General features: G+C 36.5%; 1 protein-coding gene across 2 annotated transcripts in view; it reads left to right on the forward strand.

Moving 5' to 3' along the window:
* The window catches only part of COMMD10 (COMM domain containing 10), a 123,439-nt gene that overhangs the window by 49,805 nt on the left and 56,459 nt on the right, over positions 1–17,175 (forward strand). The window contains exon 6 of one of the 2 annotated variants that reach the window (XM_071580996.1): positions 3,750–3,802. The exons of the other annotated variant lie outside the window; for it this stretch is intronic. Coding sequence (XP_071437097.1) covers positions 3,750–3,802 — 53 coding nt within the window. The remainder of the gene's footprint in view (positions 1–3,749; positions 3,803–17,175) is intronic. 2 annotated transcript variants of the gene reach the window in all.

The raw sequence follows: 17,175 nt of genomic DNA on the forward strand, positions 1-17,175 counted from the left end.
TGTAAACAGAGCATTATGTTTAGTACGGATGCTAAATAGCTGGGTGCAAGAACAATTTAACATCATTTTAAGGGTACTTATTATTCTCTCAATGGATGCTGATAGGATACAACAAGCAGTATTGCAAAATAGAAAGACCCTAAAATTCTTGCTAATGATTCATGGTTACCAATGTGATGAGTTTGAAGGGCTATGTTACACAGAATTACTCACACACTCCAAAGAAGTCCATGATAAAATACAAGTAGTGGAAAATAATTTTGACAAGCTAACTGTTAACATTTCTCCTTTAGAAAAATGGGTTCATTCCCTGAGCCTAATTAGTTCTCAAGAAGCCGTGCTAGTACAGGGAGTATTAATTCTGGTTGTTATTATGATTTGTTTGATTGCTCTTATTTGTAAGACTTGTCGTTGACTGTCCAATCAGACAAGAACAGTCCAGTTCAAGTTGGCATGTTGTTTAGCCTGTATCTCCAAGTTGCAAACAAATCCTAAAGGCACAAAATTGTCTGAAAGTTTGTCAAGTAAATCCTGTTAATTTTCAGCTATGTGCAGTTTTAAGCTTATTGCACTGCCAAGTTGCCCAGCAAGCTGCAGGGGTAAGGACACCTGCCCACCTCAGCTGCAGAACATTTTCTGGAGAGCGTAAGATCATCAGTACTTACTCTCTTTCAGTGTTGGTTATGTTTAGCCTCTGTGAATTTTCTCTGTGAATTCACACTTGTTTCCACACAGCATTACTGCAGTACCAAGAGTGTCTAAAGTGACTGAGACTCAAAGCTACTCTCAATAAGCTCTGTGATGGCCACACAGAAGTTTTGAGAATTGACCTTGAAATATTGCATAAGGAGAGTTGGCTCAGATGAACTGAACCTGCTTCTTTGCTAAATGAAGTCACTCTACATTCATGGACACTTTGCACAAAATGGACATTGTTAAAGAGTTTGTTGTTTTGTTTACAGTGGTTTGTGTAGTGATGACTACACAGAAAGACCACAACCTCACGTGTGAGAGAAAAGTTTCTTGTTTTGCACTAGTAAGTTTGTAAATCCCAAGCCTACATGTTTTGATCATGTATTGGTTTGTGTTAGTTTTCAAAAGTTACTGTACCCTCTTCAAAAAGTCTATTTTGACAAGAGAGGGGGAGGTAGGAATGTGTAACCCACAAAATGCCCTATTATGTCTTGAATTGGCAAAATCTAAGATCTTTCAAAATTTTTTCCCATTTTTCAGCCCCATTGGATAAGTGGCTAAGGAGCTGAGACTTAGAATTACCATGTTATTATGTGCATTATGTTGTTTGTATTCTTGTTTTGGTTTTTGAAATGAGAGGGGGAGATGTTGCTGCCCACTGACTCTAGTGGGTCCAGAAGAACCACGTGACACCGGACTCAGAGGTCAAACAACAACAAGCCCAGCATCTCACCTGGAAGGGGCTTTGGACTTTACCTCATAAGTACATGTTTCTAACCTTAGCCTATGGAGTCAGATGTGCTGTGCCCGGGGCGGGGTTACCTCGGGTTATATATATTGTCTAATTTGCATAAAGTTGGGATTTGCCTGAGTACACCATATTGGTGTGTGCGATCTCCTTTGGACCCGTCCATAACAGTGTAAATAGACTCTACTACAGAATCCTGAAAGCTGAAAGAGATTAATATCTAATTTGATATTTAATCTGCTCTGTTTTGTTTAAACAAGAAAAGTAAGCAAGTGTGACTGTGTTCCAGAAAAGGCTAAATATGAGAGCACCCTTTTAGAGAAGGAAAGCAACATGGACATTTAAAGCTCAAATCAGAGTTTCTGTCCTAGGCAGAATTGCACTTAGCTTTTGTGAAAGGTTCCTAATTTGTTTTGACGATTTCTAAAACCCCCGCTGTACTAGTCAGTTTGTCACATTTTCTGTTCTGGGTATTATGTTAAGATGTCCCACTGAATTTTCATTAGAAATGTTGCTTGATGGGATATGTACAAAAACACTGTAGCATTGCAGATGAGTTCTTCAATGGAATTGATTCTCATTAAAAATTACTCCATCTCTGCTAGACAATGGAAAATAGCAAGTAGCTCATAACCTGACAGACTTGGGACCTATGTCAAACATTAATCAGTATTACTATAGTTAGCATAACCCAGCATTATATTAATTATGTGAAACAGGCACAGTAAGGTCTGTTTTGACAAGAATGAAAGCACTAAAGAAAGGTAAGAGCAACTCAGGATAAAGGACCAAAGACAATAGTTGTTCTGTGCCTGGAGTGCATATTTTGTGGTATTCCATATTTAATGTTATATGAAAACATGGGCATGTATTTGTGGCTGCAATTACTCTGAGCAGAGCTTGTAGTTCAGGAAACAAGTGGTTTGAGACATGGATTCTGTTCTCTTGTCACTCTATGATTATCAACTTAGTTTATTTTTACTAGAGTAATGCAAATTATCTAAACTTGTTTAGTACCAATAAGCAGATTAGCATTTCAGGGAAACTTTTTTCTGTTTTTATTTCTTCTGTGACTAACATCAAGTTTTCAATGTTATTTGTACTTGTAGATTGTTAAAAGCTTTACAACAATAACAACAATAAAACTTGAGTTCTTTAATCTGAAAAAGACTGATGCACACAGAGGGAAAATATTAGGAAAAGGTCTCAGTGTACTTTGGTGGTAAGGTCTGGAATAGAACCCAAGCACTGTCTACTAGGAAGCAGGATGTCTTAATTCTGGTTCTTGTGAACAATGGAGAACAAGGATATTTGAGGTGTGTGTTGTGGCAGTTGATGCACTCTGAAATATACTTACACTGTCAAATACTCTGAAGTAATAAGTATATCTGAGGCACAGCTGCTCAAAAAACCAAATCTGTACATTCTTTAATTTTGTGTTGTGACTATTTTGCAGATCTGGACTGTTTTATTTCAGCTCACTCCTTAGTGTTTCACTTTTGGCCATGCAAATATGGCACAAGCAGCAGGCTGGTGGGTGAGTGGGTTTTGACAATCATGATGTTCATGGCATAGTTAAAAGCCACGTAAATGAAACTTTAGAGTTACATCTCAGTGGGCAAAAATTTTCTAGAGTAAGGTTTTATGAAAGTAGAGATTCCGAGAAGAGAAGAAAGATGTGTATGGAAGATGGAGTTCAGCTAGTCCTAAAATCTCTGGGGTATGTTTCCTTGGTTTCTCTAAGAGCTGCTTCCACAGTAGCCTTTTGTGCTACCTCAGTGTGGGAGCTGTTTTAGAGCTTCTTGAGGTAGGGGAGTTTTGGTGCCTTCTGAGAGAAATGTAAACCAAACATATTTTTTAGACTCGATTTAACTAAATACATAGTCCTGTCTTTCAGTTCTTTGCATTGCAAACATATTCATTATTATTTGAATAATTTATTATAGACACTCTCATCCGGATATGTTCTGTATTATTCTAGTAATTCTTTAAACATCATTATCTGATAGATAACTTGCTTGTTGAAAACAAAAAGCTTGTGTATGTTATTTACTTTTTCTTGATTAAATTTTTTTTATGACAAGGGACTAGTTAATTCCTTGTGCTTTATCAACCCACCTCGTCTGGTTTATTAAATCATGTCCATGATATACATGACTTGGAGAAGCCATAAAAATTTCAAATAACCTCTTCTGTTCTCTCATGTCACTTTAAAGGATGGTCCTAATAGGGTAAATGGCAGCAAGCAGAAAGAAGTATGATACATTGAAAATTAATACTTTTTTCTCTTTCTTGGTTCTATATTTAGTTTGGAAGACTTAATTTGTATTTTGAGAAGCCAGGTTTGGTAATTCAAATAAGGTAAGTAATCTGAATTCTGTGTTTGGAAGATTGGTTTGAATAATTGACGCTTGTATTCATTTCCAGACGACATTTGGGCCCTTTTGCAGAAATCAGAAACCCAAGGCTTCCACAGAGCAACAGTTACAGGGAGTGTGGTACAAAATCTAATTGTATTTGTGGAGGTGGTGTACACCTATCTCTTCAGGAACACTGTTTTACTTTGTCCTAAAAGATCCTTTTTAATTGATGTTTAAAAGGAGTAGACCTTTTTTCACAACTGACACTATGATTTAGAGGAATTCTGAATAAAATGGCAGACAGTTAAATTCTGGTAAATTTATCAGATTTTTTTGGTCTAAAAAACTTTTTTTTAATACAGTTTGATTATCAATGAATCATAAAACATGCATGGAACTTACAGCAGAATTGTTGTGCACTGCAGAGATACCCAGCTATAACTTTATTTGTCTCCAAAATCACAGGAGTAGTCCATTGAACAGGATAATTATGTGCAGCACTGGCTCAAAAGAAAACAGTTGTCTCTTATTTATCCTTTCACTGTGGCCTCTTTTTTTCAGTTGCAGTTAGAGAATGTGTTAAAATTCAAGTGAAGTGCTTTACTGTAGGGCACATGAGGAGACTTTCCTTAGTCAAATGCTACAGCTTAACAAAAGCTACATAAAGGATTTTATCATGACACTGTTCGAGACTTATGGTTTAGTTTTTCATGGTGTATGAGCATCAGACTCTACACCTGGGAGGTTTTTTTGTTTTTGTTTTTGTTTTTTTTTCTTTGTAATGGTGGTAATGTGAAAGGTTAAGGAACATTTTCACCCAGAACTCCCATGTACCCATAGCAATTTTAGTAACCACATGCTGTTTAACTGGAAGAGTGACTTGAGGATATTGCCTGATTTCTCTCTACCTCCCATGGTAAACCTTCTGGTTGTTCTGTGAATTTAGTAGTCAGAGGTGTGTGGATAAAACTTGCCATCTCCTGTTTAATGACACTTCACAGCCAGTAAGACTGCCAAACTGCTATACAACTTTCCTTTTTATTTCATTAAACAACACAGAGGAACAGATGACAACAATTATTTTCCACCCTAATGCCTCATATTGACTGAAACATTTGAGTCTTAAAAATAGAGAAGTATCATTAAAAAAAACAAAAAGCTTAAATGGGTGATGGACATCTTCACAACTTCAAATATGTCTAATTAGATGGCAAGAAAAGTGCAGAGATCCAAGCCAAGAAAACTGAGCTTTTTCAAATGAATGAAGCATGAGTTGTAGATGGGGGAGAAAAGGTTAAACTGTGCTTATCAGAGTATGTTATATTAGAAATAAAATTTGACCCTTTTTTCCCCCAGTAAAACCACACTAAAGGAACAAAATGGAGCTAAGTGTTTCTGCTTTCTTTAGTGGCAGCTCTTGAACTGTAGTGACACTTAAAATAATCTGTGTGCTGTTTTGCAGAGAACATGACGATCTCAAAAGTTCTTTAATAGATTTTTGACTGACCTGAATCTTTGATGCTTTAAGGGTATGGCAGTGGTAGCCTGACACTCCTCCTCACTAAAATGACTTGCAATATAAGTTGTTTCCTTGTGGTTATGGAGTTTGTGATTTCCCCTGTGTTTTTTGGTTTTCAAGAGTCGTAAATACAAAAAAGAAAACCTATTTCCTTCTTCCTGCCTTCTCTTCAACAACAAAAAAATTTGAAAAAAGCCCTATTCCTCTATAATAGTGGTTTAGCACATGGTACTTTGTTTGTTAAAAGTCAAACAGACTCAGTATTTGTGTTACCTTAGCTTCAGGGTTTTTTTTTCTGCAAGGAGCAGATCAAACAAAATTTTCAAGAAGAGGAGGTGAAGAGTGAACAGCAAAAGAGAAAATATGCTGTATGTGGAAACCATTGTATCCATGGAAAACTCTGTGGCCTTGGGAGAAGCCTGCAAGTCAGTAAGAATAAACTTTGATCTCCACAGTGTGTGCTAGCAGATCTTTAGTACATGTATAGGTTTGAAAAGTTCTTTTTTTTTTTCTGTTGTGGTTAGGCATAGACCACAGTTAATGGATAAAGACTATGATGTTGGTGGTGTTTACTGAGCCTGGGTCTTACTAAGAACTTATTTTGCTTGTGAATTCAGATTTCACTGGAAATTCAGCAATTGTTGTGATGATGCGTTTTCAGAAAAAAGTGCCACTTCAATAGGCTTCCAGTGTGACACAGAATGAACAGGGCTTGGGAGATACCTGCTATTGTTTTTACATTGCATTGAGGATAGATAGGTTGTTAGAGCAGAGGATAAATATGTAATGACTTCTTTTTTCCCTTGTCCTGTAAGAAGAGTAAGTTCTGGATTTTTGTGCTTATACTTTTTCATTGGTACTAGACCTGTGTTAGTACTTAATTTACATACTGATGAAACCTCCAGCCAGCTGCCTTCAGACTAAAATGAGTAGCCTCCAGATTACTTCTATAATACCACCTGAAAATACTCCATAACACACTGCTGTGGGGTGGGACACACTGAACTAATCTTGCACTTGAAAATCAGAACTCTACAATTCTGATTGTTTCTGTCCTTCAGGCAAAGCAGGATGAAGACAATATAGGAAAACTAACTTTATAAAGTAAAGTAATTTTGAATTGTTGTCCCAAATTTTCACTATTTATTTATCTGTGTTTCTGTTATTTTAACCTTCTTATCAGTTTAAATTTAGGTGATGGTTTTTAAAGTGGTGTCTAGGCTGTCAGACTCAGTTATGGCGTTTTGATAAAATAAAGTCAGCTTTGTGACTTTTTCTTGTCTGAGATTCCCCCCTTTGTTCTGGCTTCATAAATCTTGTCATGAATGTCTGGTCATTTCAACTTATTTTTACAGTACAAATCTGAAATATTGAAAATACTGAAATATTTGAATTGAAAATGTTGGAATTGGGCTTTGTGTAACAAACTGAACCATGAGTTGACCCCTAGTTCTCCCGTGAATTAATCTAGAAGGAAACCACTGGAAATTTTCTTCTGCTGTATTTTAGGATTTTCCCTACATGATTTCCTGTAAGGATCCACAGAGATCACTTCAGTGAGCAATAGGTTAGTATAATTAGTTGAGTGGGCTTAAATTCACCTTCTGTATTTGAACTAATGAAACTGCAAAGGGCTGATTGTATTCTCCTGCTGCAGCAAGAAAAAAACAGGAGATTTTTTTGTTGTGATCTTTAAGAAAATGTGTAAGTGCAAAAAATCATTATTGTTACTGTAATAAAGACATTATAGATGCTGACTTCTTGTTAATGTGATACTCCATAAAGCATATAGGTATGTCTAGCATCCCAGTGCCCCAGTGGATAGAGTGGAAGAGGACAAAATCAAAGTGGATGGAATGGAACAAGATAAAGTATAGAACAAGAATGAGCAAGATTTTTGAACAGAAGATGACTTATGAGGTTTCTCCTATTAAAATGCTGGATGCCATTTGCATACTGTGTGACTTAGTCCAAATATTCACTCATGTTTCTTAAGAAAACTGAAAAACACCAAACCAGAACCAAACCAAACAGAAGTTTTGGTTTATTTTTATTTTCTTGTTTCAGGAGGTTAAAACCCCTCCGGCTACTCCCATTTCTGCATCAGAAAGAAATCCATATAAACAAATATGCAGGGAGCCAATAATAAGGGTTGGCAATGCAGTCTGTTTATTGACCTGAGATATCAGACTGGAAATGTCAAGCTTTTTAAATAGAATTTTTATTATCCCATTATCTTGTTTCTTAATTAGACTCTAAATCAGGAGTTGTTTTAATTAACAGTAAAAGTTTTTTTTTTAAATGGTACCTTATTAGTGTAACTGCTAGTCTACAGGTCTGGTAGCACCAAGGCCAAGTTGAAGAACCCCATTCATTACTGAGGACCAACTTTTTAGGTCATAAAATATTAGAAACACTCTTCCACTTTCCTTTGTCATAAAGTTCAAGTGTATCCATTGTGCATGCTTTAGAGGTATCTTGGCTTTGATTAACTTGGCCTGTAGGGGGAAAGAACTGTAAGGTAAGAGGAACAGGTATGAAAGTGGTTCCTCACAGTTGCCAAATTTGTCTCTAAGTACTAAAACTTGTTTTTATGTGAACTCACAGAATTAAATAATCATGAACAAAGCTTAAAAGTGAAGGCAGAAAGCTTGTCTTCATGTTCAGCTATGAGAGACTTTCTTCTGAATTTGTTATGCTGAGCTTGAAGTACTTTATGTTTTTACAAGATAGGTGGTTTGTTTTTTTTTCACATTTGCTGGAATACTGTAACATTGAAGTGCTTTTTTAGAAATAAAAAACCCTCTGAAGGGTAACTGAACCCTTAGGACTATGGTGACATTTGTATCTGTGGCCTTTTACTTCCTTTTACTACTTTTGGGTTTGGACACATTTTTAAAAAAAGCATCCTGATGTCAGAGAATCAATCCTGATTTTTGGCCTCATTTGAGATTTGTGCATGGGGCAATCTTACCTTGCAGTTTATAACTCAGTGTGAGCAGATGTGAGTTTTGGAGACCATGCACCACTTGGATTAAGTGCTTATGGTGCTGCTTTGGCATTTTTAACATGAATTTTTCAATTTGCCTTTTTCTCCCAGGTTCCCTATGAGAATCTTAGGTTTCATTTCTTCTGGAGGGGGTTGTTCTCTTTTTGCACTGAAATCTAAATGCCTTTTCTTGTCCAAAAGAACAGCCTTCCCAAGGGTTGCCAGATATAAATAGGAGAACCTGTGTGCTTGTTTCCAGTGTTTCTTTTGAATGTGGACATCCACATTGCTTTAACTGGATTACTTATAATGAGTAATCCTTTGCTGGAAAACAGAGAATCCTTTCTTTTATGAAGGGAATGGTATGTAAGAAAATGGTAAAGTTCAGATCAGAATTTATTCCAGCTTTTAAAAAATTGAAACTTTCATAGCAAAGGATCTGTTTGCATATTATCTTTGATTTCCTTCAGTAAAGAAGGAATGTGTTTATAATGTATGTTAATGTTTGACCAGATGAACATCTTAATGTCTGGAGGTTGGATGAAATATTTAGTGAAACAGCTGGACAGCTACTCAAACATTCTTCTGTGCAGGTCCAGCACAGGTTAATATATAAATCTGTATTTTTTTAATTTACAATTTGAAGTGATAATATTTTAAATCTACATATAAAAATCTTTCCTTGTGGGATAATGTAGTCTTTTTAAAAGAAATATATTTACAGTAATGGTCAAGACAGTATTGAAAAAATAGCCCCTAGCTCCCTGCTTTGAAAAATAAACCAATCCCTCAGTATTAACATTTTTTCAAGAAGTGAAAACAAACAAGCTTTAAAAGTGCAAATGTTCACATCAGCATAAGGACTAGTGGTCCATCTAGCCTTCATAATCCAACAAGCATGCTCTTCTTTCTTAAGCTTAATATATAAAGCTGCTTTAGGTGTGACGGACTTCTTACATACTGCAAGTTTGGACTGCACATTAGAAATAGTGAGCAATATATAGAAAAATCTGCATGTTATGAGCAAAACACACTAACTTTAGTGTGTCTAATTATTTGCAGATATAGGGGGTGATTTTAGTCTGGAGTACTGGTGTTCACACTTCACTTTTGTGCAGCAGAGAACTGTTTGCTCTTTCATTAATGCCTGTTTCAGGCAGATATTTATTTTTCTTGTTTTAGCCATTGTTGTCACTACCCTAGAGGTGGTAGAGCAGAAGCAAATGAACCTTTTATCATCTAGAACCAGTAAGTATAGGAAAGAGAGATTTAAAATGCTCCTGTTTAAAATATATAAAGCACAGTTAAAAGTTGGTTTCTAATCAAAGTGTAGGGCTTCAGTGCCTGAACTAACTCCAGAAATAAAGCAGTTTATGAAGCAAAGCCACCTTCAGGCAGGTTTAGCAACACACAGTCATGCTTCTTATCTTGGTGTCTGCCTTTGACAAATGCATACAGTTGTGGCCAACTTAATTCTTCCAAGTATTTCAACAATTTTCTAAATGCCCGTAAGCAGTGGTTCCTGTGTGGAAAAAAATATTCTCTCACAGTGTCTGCTGAAATGCATGTAATAGATTAATCAGCTTTTTAGTATTGTAGCATCTTTTACAGTATTTCAGGTTAATTAGTTTCAGAACTTTCTGAAAGAACACAGCTATATTTCATGTCCATTGAAGCTTTCACATTTCTTTGAAGTTTTCACAGTGTCTAAAGATTGGGAAATTAAATGCTTCATGAAGTTTTGCAATGAAAATAAAATATTGAAAATACTTTATAAGCTCGGTAGTGACAGAAGAAAGAATGTTTTTTTCTGGTTATTTCAGTTTTACTTTTTAGGATTATACCTTTGACTTCCTCAATGTTGTTACTAACATTGTTATTAAGAGTGAATAACAAATAATAGAATGGACTTCTGAAATACAGCAAGAACATCCAGTGTTCAATACAATGCTGATTTTAATTTTCATTTTATAGTGTTCTTTTGATGCATCTTCTTCCAGCTCAGCCTCTTATTAATGATGTAGTTCTTGGAATTTAATTCCATATCACATTTTATGTAGGAAACATAAGTTTGATTTTATGTGGTTTTGGTTTCTTTGGTTTTTCTTTTTTTCTCTCTAAGGAAGAGCTTGGTGCTCCTAGTCAAATTTCATGGCTTCCAAGTTAAATTTTCTGTGAAGTGTGGGAAGGAAAGATCATTATAGTCTTTATGTTTTCAAAAGGAAGAATTCTAGGAGAGAAGCCTTTTTTACTAGCATCCAGGAAACAGGGCGTATTGAATGCATTTGTTTTGTATTGTGCCATATACCTTTGTGCTGAGGTATTTGTTTTCAAACAGTGGTAATCTCCATCAAGGATTATGATTTAAGATTACTGGTCTGGGCTGTTTGCAACGTACTGTTCATCTCCATTATCTGCTCTCTCAAAAAAGTGTCACACCAGTCCTTGCATCAGATGGATAGTCCTAGTAAGGATGCATTATGCTGTCCAGTCAGCTGCCTCCCCCCAGTGAGGGTGTTGTGCTGGTGCTTCCTGTGGTTCCAGGTGATGCCCTCAGGCTTTCCTCTACCTGATTGTTCTCTGTGCTTTAAGCTTTCCTGCTTCTGGGATGAATTATCTTCCTTTTATTCCAGTTTGAGAAGGAGTATTACAAAGAAAGAGGAAACTTACTATATGTTTTACTTTAGGCTATTAAACCATGATCTTTGTAGTAATTGAGAACATTACGAATTTTTTGTGGTCATGTGCTATGCTAAGTTGTTGAATCATTGCTTTGCGTAGAATACCAGAAGAGCTTGGCACCTTGCTGTGTGTTTCTACTGCTTAAAACAAATTGTCATTTTATCTGTGCCATAACTTCATCTGAAAGTAATATATTTTATTTAAGCTGAATATTGAAGTGGGATACATAAGGTGGTACATGATCATTTACCTTCAGGCAAGCACTGAAACTTGAAAATTGTAGTGGAAATGTAGACAGTTTCTCAGAACTTTTTACTGGAGTGCCTCAGATCTGTGTTTTGAACAGAACAAATTGCACCTAGAAAAGAGAACAAAAATAGGAGGTCTGTTGGAAGGCAGATATATATTTTTAGGCTAGTCTGAGACTGTCCTGTATGTAGGCTGTTGGATATTAATTCCTTGGACTCTTTTAACAGACACTGCAATCAGATAAACCCATCCTGTGGTTGTATTGCACAGTTCTCACCTCACTGAGAAACTGAGGCACACGGAAGAGAGCACTGGAGGCTGAACCTCACTCCTGACACTCCTGAGCCATACTGTGATTTAAATAATTGTAAATGCCTAGTGGGATTTCCATAGGGCAGAGCACCCATATAGCCTGTGTTTTTAACCTTGTGGTTCTTTAGCTTGTGTAAATACTTTTTTTTTTAGCTGTACTCTCTTGCATTAGTATCTTTGTGTTTTCTATTCATAAATGCCTGCTGTTTTCTTGGAATTCAAGGAAATAGCTGCATAAAGAATTATTATATTCTGAATGTCACATAAGTGTGCTATATTATTTGAGCCATTTTCCTCAATCATCATCTCTTTTCAAAGACTGCTGTTAAAATAAAAGCCTTCTTCTGTATCTGTTTAAAAACTGATTAACAAACCGTAAAACGGGAAAATAACATGTTTTCTTTTTGTAGCTCTTACACTAACAGGGACATCTTCCCCAGGTCAACAGCAGGAGGAAAAATGACAATGAAACTGAAAATTAGTAGTGTGATTATTTTCTAAAGGTAACTTTAAAGTGGCAATTTTTAGAAAAACATTTTCACTTAAATTATCATTGTATTCTTCATTTGTTTTTACAGAATCCTTCATAATGTGAATTAATGAGTCAAATAACTTCAATAATCACTTATTTCTTTTCAAATGAGTGCTTTTTAGAGAACCAGGGGAAATTTTGGTGTCTGCTGAGATTATTCTATACTCCCAAGGAAGCCTAATATGCTTAAGCAGAGAACGCTATTTAGCCTTAAGGACAAATCACACAGTGAAAGGTCATTGTGAAAGATACCTAATATTCCTGTTACAGGTGAAGAGCTGTGTGCTGGCAGAGTTCAAAAGGAATCCAGCGTGTATGCTGCTCGGTCTAATTATAACATTACAGATGGCTATTACATAAGAAGTGCCTCCAAATCAGTATCATCCATGCAGAGAGACTTCTAAGCGTATACCTGATCCTGAAAGAGCAGCAGCTTGCTATTTCTCCCCATGAATGTAGCTCTTGAAGCAGCAAGGAGCACCTTCCCTTCCAAGCTACCTTCTTGCTCATACTGACTCGGTACTTACATTAGATTTTCTCTCCCTGATCACCATGCTGCCCTCCTTAGTATAGTTCTCTTTTTACTGTGTGCATGCATCAGGCTGGACTGCATATTAAATGGAGGCAGTTCTACTCTATTAAAAATGAATGACATATACTCTGGATATATATAGTTTCATAGATAATTTCATTAGAAATAAGAGTATGGTGATACAGAGGCTGAATTTAGCTGAAAGGGAGTAAACTGAGCTAGCAAGGGAATAATGCACAGAAGCTATAATTGCTCAAGCTAAATTTGTCTTCAGGTGCCTATAGAAACTGGCAATGAGCTTTCAATAACAGCAGTAATTAAGATCAGTGTGTTAGCACAGTATCTGGAAGTTCAAGTTCTAGCAAACTGGTAGGAAAAGAAACTATTCATGTGATTAATACAACTGTGGCTGAAATGGGGCAACGAAGTTACAGATTTAAGGGAGGTGTAGGACTAATACAGGATTAGACATTAAATAATCTATCCTATTTTCATACTGAAGGAAATTACCTTCCTTAGGTAAAGAGCTCATCCATCACCTTTCCTGACAGCCAGAGGCAGCACCTAAAGAGGATTGTGTTTGTATCAGTGGTTCATATAGTTCACATTTGTATTGAAGCATGCACTTTTGTGTTTAGATGTGTTTCATTCTATTGCCATCCACTCTTAAAATACAAAAATGCATGCTAGCTTGATCGTGCAGTCTACAGCCAGGTTTAAGTACTGAAGTCTCCCACCCGTCTCTCCGCAGTTCTGAAATATGTATGCGTTTTTCTACAGCTGACTGGGTTAAGAGTCACGAAGAGTCTGAACACAGGGGATTTGGGATGTCCCCATACATCTGCTTTGCTGGATGCACATTCATAGTCTAGCCAGTGTAATGTAAATACCTAACATGCTAGATGAGTCAGGGCCATATCTGATGAAGACAATTGCTACTTTGGATTTCTGGCTGTGGTTTTTTTTTATAACATGCGGCTTTTCTTATCGTAATGCTCTTCATTAGGATAATGTACAACTTTTGGGTTTGACTGTCTGCTGCCCCCGTATTTGAAAATAATGTCTGTCCTACTAAGTTGCTAAGTGTGGGTTCATGTAAGTACTACAGGTCTAGTGTACAGACTAAATTGGATTTATTTAGGCATGGTACAGATTGCAATAGCACATAATAAGTTTTCGTCAGATCTCTGTAGTTGTTGAGTTACATGATCTTAGCTGGTTATAATTGTGAAAAGTTACTACACAAGTTGAAGACTACTAAGTCTTTTCAATATTACAACTTTTATTCAGCCTTATTTATCTTTCAATTGGAATTTTATTTTTAAAATGTTTTATCTTTTTAGCATTTAAATACTGAAATTTATCATTAGTATGGTAGTTTTTGTATGTAATGTGACATGCATGTTGCATGACAAAGTTACATGTTTCTTGAAGATGGAAATCCTTACACAAGATGCCCACAATGCTAGGAGCTTGCTTGTGTTAAATAGTGTGGTTAGAGTGGTTGACTAGTGATTTAGTTTATTCTACAATGCAAGATGGAAACTGCCAGTTTATTTCCATTTTTCTGTGGGATTACAATATAAGGATGAGGAGAAAAAATTGGCAGATCTAGAATTCTAGATTGGTTAATTATGCAGAACAGCATGATACTGTCTGGTGCTGCTGCACTGGGATGTATTGCAGACATTAAAAATACTCTGAGCTTGAGCTTTTGTTTAAGGGAGAACCTGACAAAACCACTTCTGCACTTTTAGGTGCACTAGTTGTTATGTCAAAAAGGGTGATGTTTTAGCCTTTCAACTAGAGTCCCTGAGCTGATGAATACCTCAGAAAGAGGAGGTTTCGTAGGGAAGTGCATGCAAATGATCTCGTGCTTGTGCACAAGAGAAAGAGAAAATGTGAAAGGAGTGACAGTCAAAAAAGTGGTGTCTGAGCTTTGAGTTATGAGCGAGGCACAGGACTGCAGAAAACGGAACTGCTAAGATCTGTCTTTCAACAACAGTAGTGCTGCACAGAACTAAATAAAAATGCCTTGTGTGACATTCCTTGCCCCTATTACTGCTGGCAAAATCTGTTCAGTATGCTCTTCACCTGATGGTGAGGGCTTCCAGTTCCCAGCACTACTCATTAATATTCACTTCCAATGCTCAAAGTTTCTCTCCTTCTGTTTTCTTACACCTGTGCTTTGTTTCTAGAGAGCGCTCATTGCCTCTCAGCTTTCATTTTACTGGCCTACGTAAACAAGCCTCTGTTGGTATCCTCTTCATACTGTCCTCTCAATTCCCTGCTTATTCTCATAGCTTTTTCCTGCATGTGCTTGAGTGTAAATGATGAATTTTCTAAGACAGGTGACCCTAAATATTCAAAGTTCCATATGAGTTTCTTGTAAAATGCTTTAATACATCCCCATTTCTACTGAAAAATTCCTCCTTTGATACAGGCAGATTGCAGTTGCCTTTTTCACAGCTTTATCTTACTGACAGTTTGTATTCATCCCGATTGATTAATTCACCCAAGTAATTCTCCTCCTCTGTTATTTCAAGTTGATGATTCTCTAGTAGAATTACAGTAGAAATTCTTCCTGTTCCCTGAGTGCTTGACCTTGACTTTGTGCTATTGTATTGTTTTGTAACTATCACTTTATTCCTTGAAGGCTATTCTGTTCTTGTAATGTGATAGTCTGATCTTACTCTATATTGATACTAGTTCCAATTTTTTTCTTTTTTTTAGCCACCATCAAGTGTCATTATTATCATCCTTTCCTTTTTATTTTTTTTGTTTTGTTTTTGCTTCAATGTCATTTCTCGCAATGGTTTGTAAGGAACTCCACTGTTAAACTCATTTTTAGTTCAATAGTTTGCTTTCACATTATAGCCTCACTTTTTGTAGTAAAGCCTTGCTGTTTTGCATTCAATAGGTCTTTTTGTTTCCTATTTACTAGTGTCCCTACAGTTTGGTATTGTAAGACGTACTGAAGTACCTATTTTTATAAAACATTAATTTCTGTTACCTCAAATATTAGTTACCTCCACATTACAGGAAGTCACTTTGGACTATCTTCTACTGAATGTGAACATATCCAAGTCCAGCCTTTTTTGCTTGAGTGGAAATATGTCCATTAAAATGCAACATGTCTTGATGAAAATGCCAAATGAAGAAAATGAGGTTCTTCAGTGTCAGAAGAACCATTAGTAAGTCCTAGCAAGTCTCTCTGAACTTCTTAGGAACTTTTCTGGATGTAAAACATGCTTATTTATAAGCTTGTCTACACTTTTTTATAAGGACTTTATTTATAAGACTGTCCAGGCTACTTTTCAAGAATACATTAAACAGGTTATTGGGAAGCCTGGTGACACTTCATCTTTGAATTCTAAAAATTAATGTCTAGGGTCAGAAGTACATTGAGTTCCTTTTTGCTTCCTACTGTGAGAAAGAGGCAGATGATAATACAAATGTTTTTTGTAAGATACTGTTTTCTTTTTGTGATGGAAAAGAATATCAAATATATTACAAAAATTACCAGTAATATTCCACTAGCAGGCCAGCCAGAATATTACAGAACATCTTAATGAAGTGCAGTATTCAAGCCTGTTTTACTTGCATAGGAACGTACTATGCAAATCTGCTGGAAAAGGCCTTGTAGTGGTGTGTGCCTTCCTTAACTAACTTGATTGTTAGACATAAATCCTTCCTGTGTCAATCTTGCTAGCCTTCATCTTGATAGTACCTGACTGTCTCCTTTGTATTTAAAAATAGAAATGACAATCTCGCTCCCTCTGCCTTTTTAGCTTGATTAGTTCATAGTTGAAAGTGTGAGACACTTGAGGGAAAAGCTAAATTGAAGGGTTGAGGCTCCCATTCTGATTGTGGTTAAGATCCATTGTTCTCCAGGAGCAATTGCTGCTGTCTTGTCTTTTGTCAAAGTCACATGAAAGTCTTCATTTCAGTGCTTTTTATTGTTTGTCAGTTGTGCTGGTGCAGAAGAAGATTGTGGCTGTTGTGCTGGCAGAGCAGTGAACAGGGATGGGGATGACCAGCACCTGGTGCCTTAGGAAGTGCTGAGTACTGGGAGATGCTCAGAACACAGCAAAATCTACTCCAGGGCAATGGGTGCTGACCTTCCTGTCATTTAGGTTTTCTAGGCACAATTATATGAGAACTGGATTTCTGTTAATGTGCTCCAGTGGTTTTTCACCACAGTGATTTAAATAATTCATGATGGAGGCATGTATGTGATACAGTTTCTTTTTTCTCTATGATGGGCAAGGAAGGAGTGAAAGATTGCTGGCTATAGATGGCTGTCAATGATTTTCTCTGTTTTTATCCTAGTGTTTAGTGGCACTGACACCATCAACAGTGTTCGATGCTAAGCAGCAGGGAAGAAAACCTTTTCTTTGGAGACTGTAGATGCAGCCATGAATTATTCAACAGAAATTGATGGGATAGGAGTTGTGCTAGGTAAGAAGACACAGTGTTAGGACTGAGTACTATTTAAGGGGAAAAGGAGTAGGACTTCTTAGGGCTGTGAAAATACTTCTTCTCTTTCCATATACTGT

The sequence above is a fragment of the Pithys albifrons genome, chromosome Z (assembly GCF_047495875.1).
Source record: "Pithys albifrons albifrons isolate INPA30051 chromosome Z, PitAlb_v1, whole genome shotgun sequence".
NCBI lineage: Eukaryota > Metazoa > Chordata > Aves > Passeriformes > Thamnophilidae > Pithys > Pithys albifrons.